This window comes from Hemibagrus wyckioides, linkage group LG13, assembly GCF_019097595.1.
Source record: "Hemibagrus wyckioides isolate EC202008001 linkage group LG13, SWU_Hwy_1.0, whole genome shotgun sequence".
In the NCBI taxonomy this organism is placed as follows: Eukaryota; Metazoa; Chordata; class Actinopteri; order Siluriformes; family Bagridae; genus Hemibagrus; species Hemibagrus wyckioides.
In genome coordinates, this window is record NC_080722.1 from 14,307,466 (window position 1) to 14,328,363 (window position 20,898).

The 20,898-nt window shown below is 41.1% G+C and overlaps 1 protein-coding gene across 2 annotated transcripts in view; it reads left to right on the plus strand.

Annotated features, from left to right (window-relative positions):
- atrnl1b (attractin-like 1b) overlaps positions 1 to 20,898 on the plus strand; it is a 159,955-nt gene that overhangs the window by 132,156 nt on the left and 6,901 nt on the right. For both annotated transcript variants that reach the window (XM_058406078.1, XM_058406079.1), the window contains exons 27-28: positions 5,816 to 5,923; positions 19,602 to 19,716. In XM_058406078.1, the coding sequence (XP_058262061.1) occupies positions 5,816 to 5,923; positions 19,602 to 19,716 (223 nt within the window). The remainder of the gene's footprint in view (positions 1 to 5,815; positions 5,924 to 19,601; positions 19,717 to 20,898) is intronic.

Below are 20,898 nucleotides of genomic sequence, written 5' to 3' on the forward strand. Positions count from 1 at the left end.
ATGTCTGTACACATAAGTTATTTTATTAATTATTACTGTATTGCTGTAGTTCCTCATACACTATGTGGCCAAAAGTTTGTGGACACTTGAGCATCACACCCATATGTGATTCTTCCTTAAACTAAGCTGGCAACTCTCAATTGTATAGAATGTCTTTGTATGCTTTAACATCAACTAAAATGAACTAAGAGGCTCAAACCTGTTCCTGCATGACACGGTGCTGCTGAACGTATGTATTGCGAGGTGGGAGTGGAAGAACTCGAGTGGCACTTTTTTTTATGATGAACTGAACACTGACTTCACACAAGACCTCTTCAAGCAGCATCAGTACCTGACATCAATAACACACTTACTGCTTGAATGATTGCAAATCCCCACAACTACGATCTAGTGGTAAGCCTTCTCAGAAGAGTGGAGGTTATTACGGATAATAAATCATAAATGGGATGTTAAACACGCACATACGGCTGTGATAGTCGGGGTTCCACAACCTTTTGGCCATATAGTGTGTTTTTGGTTTGTTTGCGCTTTAATGCACATAATTATACAAAAGTAAATAAAAGATGACTGAGGGTTGTGTAAGCAGAAAATGTACTTTATTGTTCAGAATTAAAATGGACAAAAAGGTACATACTTCACTTAGATGGACTTGAGCAGGATATTTTTGGTGCGCAGTGATCCGTTATAGCGAGGAAATGCAGAAAATTCAGGGTTTGATCGAAACTAAAGACCCTAATGAAACATGCACTTAACCGTTCAGAAAATATGTTTGCCTGTCTCAGACACTGATCTATTTTTTCTTTTACTTCTCCTCCTTTATCTTCTTCTTCTTGTTTTTCTTCATCATCTTGTTCTTTGTCTTCGTCTTGTTTTGTTCATTGTCTTCGTAGCCGTCTTCTTCTTTTACTACTACTACTACTTCCTGCTATGTCATGTTTCCCCTTCGTGTCGCATGTGTCCTGTATGGAATATTCCAAATATTTCATACTGTGAATGTGTTGTACTAAAATGTTGTTGGGCCTCAAGTTAAATTTACGTTTCATAAGCTATAATGGAGACTCGTGGAGAACGATGTGTTAAGCACATGTTAAGATGAGTGGATTCACACGTTAATTAAAAAAGAATCCTTTCTGAAGTGCTTTAATGGAGTCCTGAGTGAGAGAAACGCTCACAGGTTGTTGTGAAGGACACTTTAATTTTTTTAAATTTTTCATTCTGTAAATGTTCTATAGCACAAATGGCATTCCCAGCTGAGGAATCAGCCACATACCCTTCTGTCTTCCAGTATAATTGCTTGCCATATTGCTTTAATGCAGCTGATGGTGTGATTTTGCGCACCCTCTTCAGAAGGAGTCGTGCTGCATGTAAAGCGTGGCAGGTTTTGTAGATCGGAGCGTGATTGCTATCAGCTTAAAATGTGTGTTTGTATGATTGATACCGCTGAATGCTAATGCCTTAGCTATTGATACCTTCAGGCAGGCCTGATAAATTGCAGTGGCTTTCTGTGAGCTGGCACTGATTTCTGCCTGCAATGCTCCATACTTCACAGCAAGGACCAGGCCATTTAACATATTAGTCTCCAAGCAAATTGCTGTTACAGTCAACTGCTTTGTGCACACCATTGAGCTGTAATGTATTATTGTGCTATTTCTTTATGGAAAATGCTGAAAAAAGCACATTCCCTGCCCAGCTAAATGCTCCCCAACAGCTAGTATTTAATTTCTTATTAAGCAGCCAGTAAAAGCTTTTGTTAGTGACGTCCCTTTTGTCTGCAGAACTCCATGTAGGCTGAATGGACGTGATTGCTTTTTTTGTGCACCGTGATAAAGCGATCTGTGGGCTTCATTCGTTTTCTCCGCTGCCTGTGTGCATTCGTAAGGTCAGTTGCACGCGTGTATGCGTGTGTTTGGCTGTGCATGCGTATCTGTGCGTGTGTTTACAGCATGGCAGGATTGATATGAAAGCAACGGAGTGACTGCAGCACAGATGGCTTTGCACGCTAATCTGTGAAACAATTAGTGCTTACTGCGGCACACCCCTCTTCATCACAAATCCAATAGCAATCAGCCTCGTCCTTGGCACCCAAATACGGCCTGTGTTAAGATATCGATCGGCTCCAGAGTAACAATGATGCTGTACTTTGCTGTTCTACACTATCGATTAACCGCAGATGATGGAAGCATCACCTGCAAGTCAAATATAACAAAAAAAAAAGCGAAACAATCTGAGACTTCTTATATTTTCCTTTTTGTCTTCTCATTTATTGTTTTCCTGCATTCTGTGTCTACATGTACATGTTCTGATGTTTATTATTCTGAGATAAAGGAATGCGAAAAACTTTGACAGGTAACTTGTACAATCTTACTCTAAAGGCAGAGAGAGAGAGAAAGAGAGTAAAAGGGGATTTTAATAAAAGCTGTGTATTTTGGAAAATGTGCAACTGAAGGACATCACCTCCTACCTGCAATTTAATTGCTCGCTCTTTGCTCAGATTCAACCTGATTATTAATGTCTCCTCGGCTGGAAAGAGTTGCAGTGCATCTTAAAGGAACACTCTTCAGCCTTTTTAAACTGTGGTAAATGTGCAAATAACAGAGGACCTGATTACCTGAAACTTGCTACTCGTGCAGTCTTACAAAAAATGTTTGATTTTCAAGCATAATATAGAGATTTTAAGATTATTGTTTTTATCCATCCATCCATCCATCCATCATAGCTCTTATCCTACACAGGGTTAATCTTATCCTAAACAGCCTATGCTGGGGAATTTGGTGCATGACAGGGACACCCTGTGTGTCTATGTGTGTGTGCGACAGCAATGGATTAGCACCCCTTCCAGGGTGTCCCTGTCATCCAAACTCCCCATTCACCAGCATATGCTGTTTATAATTTATATATTGGTCGACATTGCACGTCTTTCTACTGGGTGAGGAAACTGAAGTACCTGGAAGAAAGACGCACACAGGGTGGAGGCGGGAATCAAAACCCAAACCCTAAAGGTGTGAGCTGACCGTACTGACCACTACGCCACTGTGTCACATTATGTAAGAGACAGACAGGAACAGGAGGCTGTTTTTATGCACAGTACATGTACAAAAGGCATCCTACATTTTATATTACCAGTCTACTGCACTAGTGTGTCAGAAGATAAAAGAGAATAATTTCCAAAAGAAAAAATGGTTATACTATGCTTAGTCTAGACCATGCTTTTTTTATTCATTTATTTTTTAAAAAAAAAAAGAAACGAATTAAACTGCAAAGGCAGAAGAACAGTAGTAAGTGCTCTGCCCCGACCTGGTAGAAGTTACCATCCTATTTGCTTACAGGAGTGTGTGACCATGTAATTGGGGGAATTTATGCTGTTTTGAACAGAAAAACAAGTTATATATTTAATATATAAATATTATTATTTATTATTTTAATAATAATAATAATAATAATAATAATAATAAATATATTTAATATAATAGAAAAAAATATGTATATAAAAATATTTTTTCTTATTGGTGGTTGTATCATTGTGTGTGCTCAGTGCAATGTTTATTTATTTCTTTTCATTATCATTGAATTGCATTCCTCTGTACAGAATTTCCACGTTCTAAGATGAAGTGCACAGAACTGTAGCTTTATCCAAATTCCACCAGTGGCACATTACACGATCAAACCCCCACAGCCAGGACGCTAAAGTAGTTTTAAGCTCTGAAATTATCCACATTTAGAGCTTTAAAAAATCCCCCTACATGAAGATGTGCTCAAATAGTTTTTAGAAAAATACCTTCTTCTTCTTCTTCTTCTTTTTTAAAAAAACCTAACTGTTTATTGACTGCTTTTTAGACATTTATATTGATTTCTGAGTAAACAAGTTTTCATTTCTTTTCTCAGAACAGTGAAATGAGATTAGAGATGGTTAATACTGTTAGTCTGTAACACTGACATGGCTTATACACTCTTTTAAAATGAAATGGATTACTCCGCTGCTTCTTTAATGCTTTAAATATGTAGATCAGCTAGCTACATGTTTCCCTACAGTGTTTCATTTCATATGACGTCCTGTGCTGGTGTGACAGTAGTGAGTGAGTCACATGAAGAAACTCACCAGGACATATCAATTAGACGTCAGCATAGAAATACAGATGGCCATGGCATCAGTCTGATTATGATTATTTGTCATGAGTGTTATGACAAGTGAAATTTCCTGTCTCTGCAGACATTTGAACCAACAGTTCTTCTTCTTCTTCTTCTTCTTCTTCTTAATATTATTATTTAACCATTCATTGTATTATCATTTACACCAATGTACATTATGACCACCTGCCTAATATTGTGTTGGTCCCCCTTTTGCTGCCAAAACAGCCCTTCCCGTCATGCACTGTGTATTCTGACACCTTTCTATCAGAACCAGCATTAACTTCTTCAGCAATTTGATCAACAGTAGCTTGTCTGTTAGATCGGATCACATGGTCCAGCCTTCACTCCCCATGCGCATCAATGAGTCTTGGCCGCCCATGCCCCTGTCACCGGTTCACCACTGTTCCTTCCTTGGACCACTTTTGATAGATACTGACCATTTTTCCTGCTTCTAACATCAACTTTGAGGATAAAATGTTCACTTGCTGCCTAATATATCCCACCCACTAACAGGTGCCATGATGAGGAGATCATCAGTGTTATTTACGTCACCTGGCAGTGCTCATAATGTTCTGCCTGATAGATAGATAGATAGATAGATAGATAGATAGATAGATAGATAGATAGATAGATAGATAGACTTATAATTTATAACAAAAAACGCAGAAAACAACCACATGCTGCTGTCTGGGCTAAGACAGTAAGTTTTGTGTCCTGCGTTTGTCTTCCTCTCCTCTGTCTCACCGCCTTCCCTCTTTTCAATCTCCTCCTGTGACATCCATCCAGCTCAGTGGGCTGTCTGCTCATTGCCTCTAACCATGAGGTGTTGCTTTGATGTGTGTGTGTGTGTGTGTGTGTGTGGGCCTGGGAAAATCCTTCACACTGTGAAATTTGTACAATTTCTACTATATAAACCAGTACTGAAAAATGTTTCTGTTATGCATGGATCTAAAGTACAAGTGATACAAGCACTAGCATTTCTAAAGTCTGCTTACATCCAAAAGTGAAAAGGGAGAAATTTGCATTTAAAGATTCCTTTCTGATTGAGGCACAGGAACACTGCGGACATTGTGACAGCTGGTAACTGATTACAAACTGAATGGGTTGGCTTTTCTCCATTTCACTACAGCGCATAGCTTTCCAGCTCCTTGATCAAAGCCTGGCATTCCCTGTGTGAGATCACACACTGCTAACAAGTTTTTGGTCATTAGTCGCCAGACTCCCTGTTTTTACTGTGGCAGAGGTTAAACAGCCTTCTTACCCATCGGGATCTTTGCAGTGAGAGAGCCACGGCAATATATTTAAAAGTTAAAAATATGGCTTCTTAAATTTCAGGTGTCAAAGGGGTTAGGAGTTCACCACAAGGTCTGTCTGCCTGCGCGAGATTCCCATTAGTGCAATATCTCTAGATCGAATGGTTGAATGTTTGTAGGATTTCTCTGGAATTATCACTGTAAGCAATACATGAACTTATTAGATTTTGGGATCGATCCAAACACGGTCAAGGTCACGGCAAGATCGAATGTCTGAAATCATTTTGGCCTTTAGATCTGTTTTAGAGAATGATGCAGGATGCCTAAAAGCAATTTCAGAAATTCTCACTTCTAAGGGTACATCATTAATCATAGTCTTCCTTTTCTCTTTCTATCTCCCCATCTCTCTACTTCACTCTACCTAACACTTCCAGCAATTGATGAGGGAAAGGCAACAAATGGCAAGCCGTCCCTTTGCTTCCGTTGCCATGGCACTGGAGGCGGAATGTGATCAGGTGGAGCTGCTACAAGGAGGAATAGAGGTAAGTGTTTGTGTATTTGTTTGTTTTGTGTGTGTGTGTGTGTGTGTGTGTGTGTGGATGTTTTTATAAGCCTTATGCTTCTGTTGTTCTCAGATGATACAGTCCAGCCTAGTTATATATGCTCACACACACACACGTACTCTTTTATTGATAATCCTCTCCTGCTGCCATATACGCAGTGTTTTTTTCCAGTATATAATGGGACTAACACACTCTTACACACATCTGAGGGCAGGCTAACCTGCTGTACAGCACAGATGCTCCATTCACATGTCAAGCAGCCGGAGAAGTGCCTCTCCTCGATCCATTAGTATAAAGTGCATTGGCGCTCAGTGTGCATTATGGGCTGGTGAAGGGCAGAGCAGGAACAAAATTGGAGTGAACAACATGCTGTACACTGAACGCTCTTAAGCACAGCTCTGTTTTAAACAAACTTCACCTCCACTCTCATACATCTCTGATGCTCTTTTAGGCTTCAGAAGCTTCTAGCCTGCGTGAACGGACACTTAAGGCCTATAAACTTATAACCGTTCAAACCGGAAAAATGCTGTTTTCTATTTTAAACTAGCTTTTTGGGCTTTTTTACCTCTGATTTTTAGCCACTAATGGCCCTCAAGCACATTTTGTTTCAGTAGCTATTTCATTAGAGCATGCAGGATGACAGGCTGTGGCTTCAGAGACTTTCTCACAGCGATGTAAACTGAGAACACACACATTTTGCACTGTAAGAAAGATCGTCATGTAGTTTCAACTCTCCATCACAGTCACTTTGAAACTTGGAAATCTTTCCACTGAGAAAATCTCTTTGTGAGATTAGTTTCCCACTGTTCTCTCTTCACAATTTCAGAGACTTTATTTTCACCTGTACAAATTGCCCAAACATCTGCTGCCTCAGACGAAGCAGCTCTGCTCAAGAGACCAGCAGCGAACAAACACTTTCCAAATCTGACACTTTTCATATGTGGAGTGTGAGAGAGGCTGGAAGAGCAGGACTTTTCATGCCGAGCTTATGCTGAGAAACCGCTCGCACTGAGGCGAGGGTATATACGGATTTGGAGAGTTTAAAGTCATACAGAAACCTAGAGAACGCACAGACATTAACACCGACACTAAAGGTATCCAAATTATGATTGTGTTTTATCCCTTCAGTTTTTGCATTTAAAATCGCAATTAAATATTTCATTTAGTTATTAGCTGTGTAGTCACGTACGCCTGCAACCCGTCCATTTTCATGGGCATGAAAAACTGTTCTCATTTTTTTTTTTCCCCTCTAAATATCAACGGAGTAATGAGGACCTTTTCAGTGCATGGGTCATGTGTCTAGCAATAAACCTTTGTTTCTAGCTTTCTGCTTTCTTCTAATAAAAGCCAGATACTCAATACATAAACTGCCTACAACACTGTACATGGTGGAAGATTAAATGATGGGCTCATGCCTGTGATGAAGTGAAAGGATGTGTGCAGGGCTAAGGGTGTTGTGTCCAAGTTTCAGACCTTATCCTCTTTTCTAGCCTCACTACTTTGCTGTATCAGTTGCTGAGTGATTAACATTAACATGTTCCAAAGGCTATGGAATGCAGCTCTGGATGTAAGCCTTGGCTTTATTAAATGTAAGAGCAACTGGAGGTAAAAGATTAAGAAGTCACTATAATTCTGCTTAAAGACTGATGAGACAGCATTTTTTGCTCTTTGGTGTTAACCTGCTTATCAAAGTGAAGATACTCCACTGTTCTGTCAGCATGCTTAGCTCCCCGAGCTGCCCATACTGTCACATGCTTCACTGACTGTAACACTGATTTGAAATATTTACATCCCGGGCAGCTGGTTTTAACCTCTGGGTAAGGAGTGGGTATAGATTTTCTGATACACGGTCTTCATATGTTCAGCCGCCTCAACAATCTGGAAATCCGAGAACTTCAGAAATAGCACTATCGGTCATTTTTGCCGAGGGCGAAATTCTTCATCCAATAAATGCCACAGCTTTTATGAGCAAATCACCAGCAGACTCTGAGAGCTGTATGGTGTTGAAAATAAGATCAAGTTTCTGCAAAGCTAAATTCTATTGGACTTTCATGGAAAATTTCAATGCATGCATCCTGGTCAGTTAGTATTTAAAGTGTAAGAGTGTAAAACTCGAAAAGGATTTTGATCAGTCAGACGGTGTCCGTGTCTGCAGCAGGGCAGGAAAACAGTGTGTTGTTCCTGGTCTTTAGCTGTACAGTGTGCACAGATTTAAAGTGACCTGCTTCTGTGTGGAGGTCAGCGGCTGTGCAGCACTGAGCCAGAAAGAGACTGATGACACAGATGTTGCTCCATCACCTGGCCGGCATGAAACATATGGAGCCACTAAACAGACATAGTCTGATGGATGGAAGCTGTCAACAGGATCTCCAAAATTGTGTGCATATTAGCTACAGTAACACACAAGTGAGAATATTCAATTAAATTCAGTTGAGTTAAATGATCTCAAAATGAAAAATGTTTTGAAAACTTAGTGCCTGAACTTTTCATTACTAAGGTTACTACAGTTTAGGTTAACACAGCATTAACAGGAAAGCTGGAGCTTTGTAAGCTAATCTGTTTGAGCACAGTTTACAGACTAAAGGACTAAAGGACTAAAGCGCTGCTGCATCAGTCACATCAATTAGAGCTGTAATGGACCGGTGCTACAGTCAGCAATGTAACCGATAACAAAAAAGAGACTGTAACTTTAAATTTCTTCTATCAACATGTCATAGACTTTCATCACATTAGCTATAAAGATTAATATGCGGGTCATTTATGGTGACATTTAATGCTAGCTTGTATCTACCAGTTTAGAATCTTTCCTTTAGGTATGAACAGTAATAAATCTATCAATGGTTGGTCCTTATAAAGGTCATAAAAGTAACGTCTGTGTTTTGTAGTGTACTCTTATCTGTAGTGCAGTGCTTGTATAAAGCTGAGGCACATTCTCTCACTCCCTGTTAGCCATGCAAATGAAAAACACTGCAGCACTTTAAAAGCCTGAGGAAATCCAGCTTGTATGTATATATATTTATATGTCCTAGTGGTTTATGACTTTATTTGCTTTTCCATTTTCCTTATCCCGTCACTGTTTATGCCAGCAAGCCTATTGGCATCATCTAAGCACTAAGCCGCCAAATAGATACATATTTTTGTAATGGTCAGGAAAAATGAATCAGCCAGAAGACATAGAGAGAGGGTGAAATTGTAACAAGAAAACAAATAGAATAAGGGTAGTAGAGAAATGAGAAATAGCACATGTATGCCTGGGTGAGGAACTTTAGAGACTATTAAAAAGCAAGGTGAAATGAAGCAGTTGGAGAGGTGAGCATGGGGTGTGTGTGTGTGTGTGCTGGTCTGTAGACATCAGATTAATAAATGCATGAGAGCGGGATGAAGCTGGCCGTCTGTAAGAAGTAAAACTGCAGGTTTGTGACAGAGGCTCCTCTTTACTGGTCTGCTTTGAGGCTCTTATTTACAAGCCCACTTTTCCTCCAGATACAGAAATGACAGGATTGGGCTTTTATGTTATTGTTGATGGAATTTTGGATCCACCTGTACCGTAAAGTCTGTGTGATGTATCTTGAGAGCCGTGATTTGATTCCGTATGTTTGACGCATTTGGTTTTCACACAGGAAGTCAGACCTAACGCTTTGAAGTGCTTGCCTGCCAATAGCGGCGGAGATATGCACCGAATCTTGACAGTAGCTTAGCAAACTAGCTAAATATGAGAAAAGTCGAAGAGTTTAAAGAGAGGCTTTTTCTACCGCGGAGGATTTGTCACCACTGCCTTCACCCACGCGCCTGTCGTCTTTAACAAGGACACACAATTCATTTTAAATATTAAGCTGCTCAATAAAATGCTATTTCTTACTCTTACTGATGGAGAAGCCATCCTGGTGGATAAAGACAGAATCACGTCCTCGATCGGTCCTGTGGTAGCATTACGGCGGTGAACAGCTCCACGTTGGTAAAACTCTGCTCTGAAAAGCCACATAAATGATAACGGTTCATACAGTCATCCATTTTGGATATCAATAAACCGCACCAATTTTGCCTGATATGGAAAAGATACACAACTGAGGAGGCATGATGGCTGCTACCAAGCTGCTACTGTTGTGTGTTTAAGACTAGTGCATCAATAATATTAAAATGACAATATCTCCTAGATATTTCTATTAGTTTCCATAGCACTGTAGGACAGGTACAAAAGTCTATGAATTCAGGGGCACTTTAAGATCAAGTTCCTGTGTACCATAAGGTTTTCTTTGAGTCCTAGCTCTATAATAGAGCCCTGTGTAATAGAGCAGAATAGAATATATGTGTAATATTTATGGACTGCACACTTTCTTACCATCTAGAAGGAAATTGTGTTTAAACTGTATGTGTGTGTGTGTGTGGGGAAAGGGGGGCTCTGTGTGTGTGTGTAGCTGTGTGTGTGTGTGTAGCTGTGTGTGCCCTCTTTGGAATGAAACAAGGTACAGTCTCATTTATAGCATGATGCATTAGCCTGCTTGCAGTGTCTCTAAACTTTATATCTGTTCATTAGTTGCATCATTGCAGTGCTTCCTAAATGGGCTTCAATTGGATTACTCCTAATCTGTATAGAGCAAGACTAATGTAAATGCTAGCAATATCACATCGAATTTGAAACCATCATTAATGCGAGCAAATGCATAAAAACGGATTTGCCTGATTATTTCAACTTGTTGGATTCAATTGATGGCCTCGTTAGCTAGTTTCTATACGGAAGGCAATAGCCCCTTCCGACCCATATCGACGTAATGAGATCCGTTTAGTCATACTGTGGGCAAGAATTAGATATATCTATTCCTTATCATGTTCTCATCGGCCTCGAATCTCATTTGTAGCCGTTTTAATCGTCATGTCACCCTAAACGTACAAAACATTATTGTGATTAAATCTGTTCTTGGAAATTTAATTTGTGCATACAGATCGGTCAAAGCATGACAAAGTGGTTGTGTCGCATTTATTTGGAAATGGAAAAGATCTGAGTGGAAAATCCGAATTACTACTGAACACAACTGATAGACTCGTCCATTTTATTATTCAGAGCACTTCCCTGTTACTTTCTAATATGCAAATGTCTCCTAATATTACACAGGATTACCAGCCAAAGCTGGTTCAGGGTATAAGAGTGTAAATTAGCATATTATTCATGTAGCTTTTCTTGATAAAAGTAAAACTGTGGCCTTTCTTTAGTTGCCTTTTTTTTTTTTTGGAAGATGATCTGTATTATAGAAACAGAGATATGTGGTCTTCCGAAAACTGAATGAACTATCTGACCTGGATTTATTTTGAGCATGTGTGGTGGACAAAGTGGTGTGTGTGTGTCTGTGAGTGTTTCTGCTAGTGTGTGTGTGTGTGTGTGAGAGAGAGAGAGAGAGAGAGAGAGAGAGAGAGAGAGAGAGAGAAAGAGAGAGAGAGTCTGTGTCAGAGTGTGTCTGAGAGTGTGTCTGTGTGAGAGTGTGTGTCTGTGTGTGTGTGTGTGTGAGAGAGAGAGAGAGAGTGTCTGTGAGTCTGTTAGAGTGTGTATGTGCCTGTGAGTGTGTGTATGTGCCTGTGAGTGTGTGTATGTGCCTGTGAGTGTGTGTATGTGCCTGTGAGTGTGTGTATGTGCCTGTTAGGGTGCGTATGTGTCTGTTAGTGTGCGTATGTGTCTGTTAGGGTGCGTATGTGTCTGTTAGGGTGCGTATGTGTCTGTTAGTGTGCGTATGTGTCTGTTAGTGTGCGTATGTGTCTGTTAGGGTGCGTATGTGTCTGTTAGGGTGCGTATGTGTCTGTTAGGGTGCGTATGTGTCTGTTAGGGTGCGTATGTGTCTGTTAGGGTGCGTATGTGCCTGTGAGTGTGCGTATGTGCCTGTGAGTGTGCGTATGTGTCTGTTAGGGTGCGTATGTGTCTGTTAGGGTGCGTATGTGTCTGTTAGGGTGCGTATGTGTCTGTTAGGGTGCGTATGTGTCTGTTAGGGTGCGTATGTGTCTGTTAGGGTGCGTATGTGTCTGTTAGAGTGCGTATGTGTCTGTTAGAGTGCGTATGTGTCTGTTAGTGTGCGTATGTGCCTGTGAGTGTGCGTATGTGCCTGTGAGTGTGCGTATGTGTCTGTTAGGGTGCGTATGTGTCTGTTAGGGTGCGTATGTGTCTGTTAGTGTGCGTATGTGTCTGTTAGGGTGCGTATGTGTCTGTTAGTGTGCGTATGTGTCTGTTAGGGTGCGTATGTGTCTGTTAGGGTGCGTATGTGTCTGTTAGGGTGCGTATGTGTCTGTTAGGGTGCGTATGTGTCTGTTAGGGTGCGTATGTGTCTGTTAGGGTGCGTATGTGTCTGTTAGGGTGCGTATGTGTCTGTTAGGGTGCGTATGTGTCTGTTAGGGTGCGTATGTGTCTGTTAGGGTGCGTATGTGTCTGTTAGGGTGCGTATGTGTCTGTTAGGGTGCGTATGTGTCTGTTAGGGTGCGTATGTGTCTGTTAGGGTGCGTATGTGTCTGTTAGGGTGCGTATGTGTCTGTTAGGGTGCGTATGTGTCTGTTAGGGTGCGTATGTGTCTGTTAGGGTGCGTATGTGTCTGTTAGGGTGTGTATGTGTCTGTTAGGGTGCGTATGTGTCTGTTAGGGTGCGTATGTGTCTGTTAGGGTGCGTATGTGTCTGTTAGGGTGCGTATGTGTCTGTTAGGGTGCGTATGTGTCTGTTAGGGTGCGTATGTGTCTGTTAGGGTGCGTATGTGTCTGTGAGTGTGCGTATGTGTCTGTGAGTGTGTGTATGTGTCTGTGAGTGTGTGTATGTGTCTGTGAGTGTGTGTATGTGTCTGTGAGTGTGTGTGTCTGTTAGGGTGCGTATGTGTCTGTTAGTGTGCGTATGTGTCTGTTAGTGTGCGTATGTGTCTGTTAGTGTGCGTATGTGTCTGTTAGGGTGCGTATGTGTCTGTTAGGGTGCGTATGTGTCTGTTAGGGTGCGTATGTGTCTGTTAGGGTGTGTGTGCCTGTGAGTGTGTGTATGTGTCTGTGAGTGTGTGTATGTGTCTGTGAGTGTGTGTATGTGTCTGTGAGTGTGTGTATGTGTCTGTTAGTGTGTGTGTCTGTTAGGGTGCGTATGTGTCTGTTAGGGTGCGTATGTGTCTGTTAGTGTGCGTATGTGTCTGTTAGTGTGTGTGTCTGTTAGGGTGCGTATGTGTCTGTTAGGGTGCGTATGTGCCTGTGAGTGTGCGTATGTGCCTGTGAGTGTGCGTATGTGTCTGTTAGGGTGCGTATGTGTCTGTTAGTGTGCGTATGTGTCTGTTAGGGTGCGTATGTGTCTGTTAGTGTGCGTATGTGTCTGTTAGGGTGCGTATGTGTCTGTGAGTGTGTGTATGTGTCTGTGAGTGTGTGTATGTGTCTGTGAGTGTGTGTATGTGTCTGTGAGTGTGTGTATGTGTCTGTTAGTGTGTGTGTCTGTTAGGGTGCGTATGTGTCTGTTAGGGTGCGTATGTGTCTGTTAGGGTGCGTATGTGTCTGTTAGAGTGTGTATGTGTCTGTTAGTGTGTGTATGTCTGTAAGTGTGTGTATGTGTCTGTGAGTGAGTGTGTGTATGTGTCTGTGAGTGAGTGTGTGTATGTGTCTGTGAGTGTGTGTGTGTGTCTGTTAGTGTGTGTGTGTGTCTGTGAGTGTGTGTATGTCTGTAAGTGTGTGTATGTGTCTGTGAGTGAGTGTGTGTATGTGTCCGTGAGTATGTGTGTGTGTCTGTGAGTGTGTGTATGTGTCTGTGAGTGTGTGTGTGTGTCTGTAAGTGTGTGTATGTGTCTGTGAGTGTGTGTGTGTGTCTGTAAGTGTGTGTATGTGTCTGTGAGTGAGTGTGTGTATGTGTCCGTGAGTATGTGTGTGTGTCTGTGAGTGTGTGTATGTGTCTGTTAGTGTGTGTATGTGCCTGTGAGTGTGTGTATGTGTCCGTGAGTGTGTGTATGTGTCTGTGAGTATGTGTATGTGTCTGTTAGTGTGTGTATGTGTCTGTGAGTGTGTGTGTGTATGTGTCAGTGAGTGTGTGTATGTGTCCGTGAGTATGTGTGTGTGTCTGTGAGTGTGTGTACGTGTCTGTTAGTGTGTGTATGTGTCTGTGAGTGAGTGTGTGTATGTGTCCGTGAGTATGTGTGTGTGTCTGTGAGTGTGTATGTGTCTGTTAGTGTGTGTATGTGTCTGTGAGTGAGTGTGTGTATGTGTCCGTGAGTATGTGTGTGTGTCTGTGAGTGTGTGTATGTGTCTGTGAGTGTGTGTGTGTGTCTGTAAGTGTGTGTATGTGTCTGTGAGTGTGTGTGTGTGTCTGTGAGTGTGTGTATGTGTCTGTGAGTGAGTGTGTGTATGTGTCCGTGAGTATGTGTGTGTGTCTGTGAGTGTGTGTATGTGTCTGTTAGTGTGTGTGTGTGTCTGTGAGTGTGTGTATGTGTCTGTGAGTGTGTGTATGTGTCTGTAAGTGTGTGTATGTGTCTGTGAGTGAGTGTGTGTATGTGTCTGTTAGTGTGTGTGTGTGTCTGTGAGTGTGTGTATGTGTCTGTGAGTGTGTGTGTGTGTCTGTGAGTGTGTGTATGTGTCTGTGAGTGAGTGTGTGTATGTGTCCGTGAGTATGTGTGTGTGTCTGTGAGTGTGTGTATGTGTCTGTTAGTGTGTGTGTGTGTCTGTGAGTGTGTGTATGTGTCTGAGTGTGTGTATGTGTCTGTGAGTGTGTGTATGTGTCTGTGAGTGTGTGTGTGTGTCTGTGAGTGTGTGTATGTGTCTGTGAGTGTGTGTATATGTCTGTGAGTGTGTGTATGTGTCTGTTAGAGTGTGTATTTGTCTGTTAGTGTGTGTATGTGTCTGTGTGTGTGTCCGTGAGTGTGTGTATGTGTCCGTGAGTGTGTGTATGTGTCTGTGAGTGTGTGTATGTGTCTGTGAGTGTGTGTATGTGTCTGTGAGTGAGTGTGTGTATGTGTCTGTGAGTGAGTGTGTGTATGTGTCCGTGAGTGTGTGTGTGTCTGTGAGTGTGTGTATGTGCCTGTGAGTGTGTGTATGTGTCCGTGAGTGTGTGTATGTGTCTGTGAGTATGTGTATGTGTCTGTTAGTGTGTGTATGTGTCTGTGAGTGTGTATGTGTCTGTGAGTGAGTGTGTGTATGTGTCCGTGAGTATGTGTGTGTGTCTGTGAGTGTGTATGTGTCTGTTAGTGTGTGTATGTGTCTGTGAGTGAGTGTGTGTATGTGTCCGTGAGTATGTGTGTGTGTCTGTGAGTGTGTGTATGTGTCTGTTAGTGTGTGTGTGTGTCTGTGAGTGTGTGTATGTGTCCGTGAGTATGTGTATGTGTCCGTGAGTATGTGTGTGTGTCTGTGAGTATGTGTATGTGTCTGTTAGTGTGTGTATGTGTCTGTGAATGAGTGTGTGTATGTGTCCGTGAGTATGTGTGTGTGTCTGTGAGTGTGTGTATGTGTCTGTTAGTGTGTGTGTGTGTCTGTGAGTGTGTGTATGTGTCTGTTAGTGTGTGTATGTGTCCGTGAGTATGTGTGTGTGTCTGTGAGTGTGTGTATGTGTCTGTTAGTGTGTGTGTGTCTGAGTGTGTGTATGTGTCTGTTAGTGTGTGTATGTGTCCGTGAGTATGTGTGTGTGTCTGTGAGTGTGTGTATGTGTCTGTTAGTGTGTGTGTGTCTGTGAGTGTGTGTATGTGTCTGTGAGTGTGTGTGTGTCTGTGAGTGTGTGTATGTGTCTGTTAGTGTGTGTGTGTCTGTGAGTGTGTGTATGTGTCTGTTAGTGTGTGTGTGTCTGTGAGTGTGTGTATGTGTCTGTTAGTGTGTGTGTGTGTGTCTGTGAAAACTTTGAAAACTGCAGGTCTTATGGATGAATGTGATGAATAAATTGTTTTCTATCATAAAGCTGCAGGTTCTCTAAATGAACTTTTCATTGTGTTTTTTTTATGTGTGGTTTTATGCCAGATCTGACCTGAAGTACTCTTGGGCAGCTTTCACATTTTCGAACATTGTGTAAGACTTGAGCATTACCATCTATGGTCTGTGATCTACACTCAGTCTAGCAGTCTGTGTGATCATGATTATTACAGTGCAGAATACAGCTTTGTCATGTGCTTTGTGCTTATGTGACTCTGGTCTAATTTAATTTCCTGAAATGTTTTTTCCCCCCTAGTATTATATTTGAAGTGGTGCACTTTCCTTTTTTTTTGTATTGGGTTTAAAATGTACTTCAGGTCACCTCTCTGCTCATAGCAGGAATATATATTTATGTTTTAAAAGATTGAAATGGATATTTAAATTATGCATACCAACTGAGCTGAGACAATAGCAACAGCCAGAATAAAGGCATCGAGGGGTAGGCTTGAGAATGGAGATTTGTGCTAATTAGCTGTGATACTTCATCCTCCTTGATTGGTAGATTTCAAGGGAAATAATAAAATATGGCACAATGATGAAAGCCAAGAGAATAAAAAGTTACTTTTGACTGAATCGCAGAAGCAGGAGACAGCTGTCAGAGCTATCAGCTGAACTTAAATTGAACAGCTTATTTATGAGGATGCAGGGTTTTTCTCTTGACGTGGTAGCGGGTGGATGCTGGATCCCTGCAGCGTATAAAGCGATGGCAAGAATTTTATCATCATTGCAAGACCCTAAGGTGGCCATTATCAACAGTAAACACACACAGTCATACTTCATGGTGGAAACTAAGTAGTGTCCTTTCAAGGCTTGCGCAGGAATGTCAGGATGAGGACGGTTGTGCACAGGCAGGCTGAGTGAGGGATGGTTTTGTCAGGGAAATCACGTCTCTTAGTGAGTGCTACATAGTGCAATAAAGAGGCAAAGAGAATTCGCAGAGGAAAATGGAAAAGAGAGAAATTCTGTACACGCAACAGTAGCATGGTTGAAAGGAAAGCCAGACGCCCGCTGCCACCCCCCCATCACTCCGAAACAATGGCTTTGAACTTTTAAGTGCAGCACAAGTGGCCTCTTTTCCCCTCAAAGAGACAGATATTGCTCTGATAACAGCCTCTGTCTGCAGGGCCTGATTGACGTCGCTGTCAGCACAGGCTTAATTTGACCTTTCACAAGCCCCTCCATGGATGGGCCATCTAACGCAATAAGTACCCTTACAAAGCACGTGTGTGTGTATGAGTGAGTGTGTGTGTGTGTGTGTGAGAGAGAGAGAGAGAGAGAGAGAGAGAAAGAGAGAGAGAGAAAGAGAGAGAGAGAGAGTAAATAGCTGACACAATATAGGTTTGTCATATTGATCTTTGTAAATCTTTTTGTAAATCTGTAATGTGTGCAATTCAAAATACATACCTTTTGGTAGAAATATGAAATATCCTATAAAGAAGTTTAGTTTTTAAGGGAAAAAAGCCTTTCTTTGTAGCACAGTTAAATTCTTTCCTCATATATCTCAGCTTGTTAGGAGGTTGGGGTCAGAGCACAGGGTGAGCTGTGATACAGCACCACTGGAGCAGAGAGGGTTAAGGGCTTTGCTCAAGGACCCAGCAGTGGCAGATTGGCAGTGCTGGGACTTGAACCCCTGACCTTCTAAACAACAGCCTAGAGTTTTAACCATTAAACTGTCACAACCCCAACACATACAGCTTCAAAACAGCAAAGCCTGCAAAAAAAGTGAGCTGATCAGAGGTTTTTTGTTCCATTTTTCCTTCTTTAATAAAAGGCAAAAGATTTACAAGTAAATGAAAAGAAACCTGAGCTATTAGGCTATTAGATATATGCATATTGTTAGCAATACCATGCAGTGTGATTACTTTGACTCTGTCACCTAACTGACATGAAGGAAATGGAAGAATGTTCTAAATTATACTGTCATATTTTTTATGCATAACCAATCATCATATTTATACTTATCATCTGTCGAGTTCAGTAGGAATTTGTCCATTATTAGACAGAATGAAAACTTTTTAGCTATTAACATTCCCTAGCAAGAAGAATATAATTTAAATCAGCTTGTAAAATACACTGTATTGCCAAAGGTTTTGGGACACCCCTCCAAATCATTGAATTCAGGGGTTGGGCTTGACCACTTAGTTCCAGTGAAAGGAACTCTTAATGTTTCAGCATACCAAGATATTTTAAACAATTTCATGCTCCCAACTTTGTGGGAACAGTTTGGGGATGACTCCTTCCTGTTCCAACATGACTGCACACCAGTGCACAAAGCAAGACATGGATGAGCGAGTTTGGTGTGGAGGAACTTCACAGAGTCCTGACCTCAACCTGATAGGGATTTGGGATGAATTAGAGCGGAGACTTCGAGCTAGACTTTCTCGTCCAACATCAGTGTCTGACCTCGCAAATGCGCTTCTAGAGAAATGGTCAATAATTCCCAGAAACACGCTCCTAAACCTTATGGAAAGTCTTCCCAGAAGAGTTGAAGCTGTTATAGCTGTAAAGGGCGGGCCAACTCCATATTACATTTTTACAAACTTTTGGCAATATATGTGCACATATATACCCAAATATATTGTCTGTAAAATGATGTTAACCTGGGCTTCACTGTATAAGTAAGTTATGCTAGCTGGAGAATATTGTTGGTGTACTATTCCATTCTGGTGTGTTTGACTAACTCCAGAGGTCAATTTCACTTCCATACAGAGCCATGTCATCAATGCTGTTGTTATTCACGTTCAGAGCTAGCACAAGAGAGCGCTCATTACCGTGACAGATTTGTACTAAGGATGTGATTTGGGGTTATTATATTGATGATAGGCAAGGCTTAAAGATTTCTCCTTATGAAAGGTTTGATTCATGGAACTGTGCCCTATAATCAAATCTGTTGCTTTGAAACCTGTGGTTGGGTGCAGGGATCTTTTTAATGATTGGCTCAAGATGAAACTTAACTGGCCACTCGTATTTTATAAACTAGATACTATGAAAAATTATACACACTACACTTTTCTGAGATTGTGTCTCATCAGTTTGGACTTTTCAGTGTTAAATATGTTACTTTCTACAAAATGTAATTATTTAACATTATCTAATGAAATACTTCTTGGTTACTGGCACTTTCTAAGCAATACTTATTTTGTTTTTTCTTGATTTTATATGTTTATATATATATATATATATATATATGTTCGTGATTTTACTAGATATTTATGAAAAATAGCCTTTATTGGCGGTACTGAAAGAAACTTAAATTCACACAGGAAATGTACAATCTCAGAAGAATAAAAGGATATATTGTCCATATATTCTGAATCTAACCATCTAAGTGCTCTACTTTGAAGGTATAACCAAACTTTGTGTAAGCTTTGTGTGTTCTCACAGCCAGCCTTTTAAACCAGTTGACACGTTTCTCATGCTTCCTTCTCACCTTCACCATTTATGTTTCACCGAAAGGTTATTCATGTTCATAAATTCATGTTATGGATCATTTTAATGCTACTAGAATCCATGACTGCATCTCTGAGCTAAGTGTGTGGTTAGTGTCAAATGTTAGTGGCTTTCTATGGTAGTGTTTTATACAGCGTTTGGATGACTGTGTGTGAATTTTGCTGTGTGTCAGTCAGTAAGATGATGAAGGCCTGTTGACTTGTAAATTTCCGCCTCCACAAACTGAGGAAACTTTATACTTTGAGGAGAATGACGTATGTATGTGTGACGTGTTACTGTGAGTATAGAGTTTGTGTTTAATGCATTTCTATCCCACTACCTCTCTTTAAAGGCTCCTCCCAAACCTATAGCCTTGGAACCGTGTTCAGGAGGAAAAGCTGCAGTTCTGACCGTACTCATGTGCCTCCCAAGAGGACCCTCAGGGTTTCCACCTCCTGGGCAGTCAGGTATGTGTTTGATTAAAAACAGTCATTACAGCATGTTAAATCATTTGTTACATACAGTCAAACCCTGATGCACACGACTGATATATATGCTGATAATTCTTTGGTTTCATCATAAACCATTGCTCAGTGGCATGCTAGCTTTATATACCCATTGAAAATAGGATTGTGATGTGCCATGTTTGCCCAACTGCACTCTAAACACATTTGACGACACACATTTCCCACACTCTGAAACACCAACATATCCTGTGAAATATTTGAAAGCACTTCTTACGCCAGGGAGCCAATTTTATATGTGAAAGTGCCTCTTCTGGGAAGATAAAATTTGGTCATTGTGTGAATTTGTAGCAGGACAAAAGCAAAAAGTGGCCCTGAAAATGCAAACAAAAATGACTACAGAATCAAGCTTTTGACTGAACGTCCAAAGGGAATTAGATAAAAAAATAAGACTCAACAAAGCTAGGCTTCGTGGAAGAGTGGTGAAGAGAAAGCCTCTATTGAAAAGACCGTATCAAAACTGTCATTGAATTTGTCCAAATGCAAGTTGGAAACTCAACAACATGTAAAAGAAAAAAAAAATTTAATTTGTTTTCTGGTCTGATCAAAATAAAATGCAACTCTTTGGCCTTAGCAACAAAAAAAACACTGTTTGCTTGACACTGGAAATATAACACAGTGGTGGTAGCATCGTGTACTGGTCATCTTACTGGTCATGGGTAAGAAGGTGAGACCCGAATACAGGGCAACTACTACAGCATAGTGGAAGTCTTTTCTTTGCATATACCACCTGAGGAAGTTATGGTCAGAGTGCAGCGGCAGTTATAATACAGTGGTGCAGAGGGGGATAAGGGCCATGCTCAAGGGCCCATCAGTGCCAGCTTTGCGGTGCCACCTTCCAATAAACAACCCCCATTTTCCAATCAGCTCTTTAAAGAAAACTGCAGTGGATCAACAACAATGCAGAAAAAGCACAGGGTGTTGAAGACAGGATGTGAACCGTAATGTTTGAATAGTTATGAAATGTTTCCCCCACATTTATCATGATACCTCACTCTTACTGCTAGACATGTCTCAGGACTCTTTTCCGGCATTTGCGTGCTTTTAGTATGTGGTTGTGAAACCTTGAGTAACACATTCAGTGTCATGTGCACCCTTGTGATACTGACGGAGACTTGAAGGTGC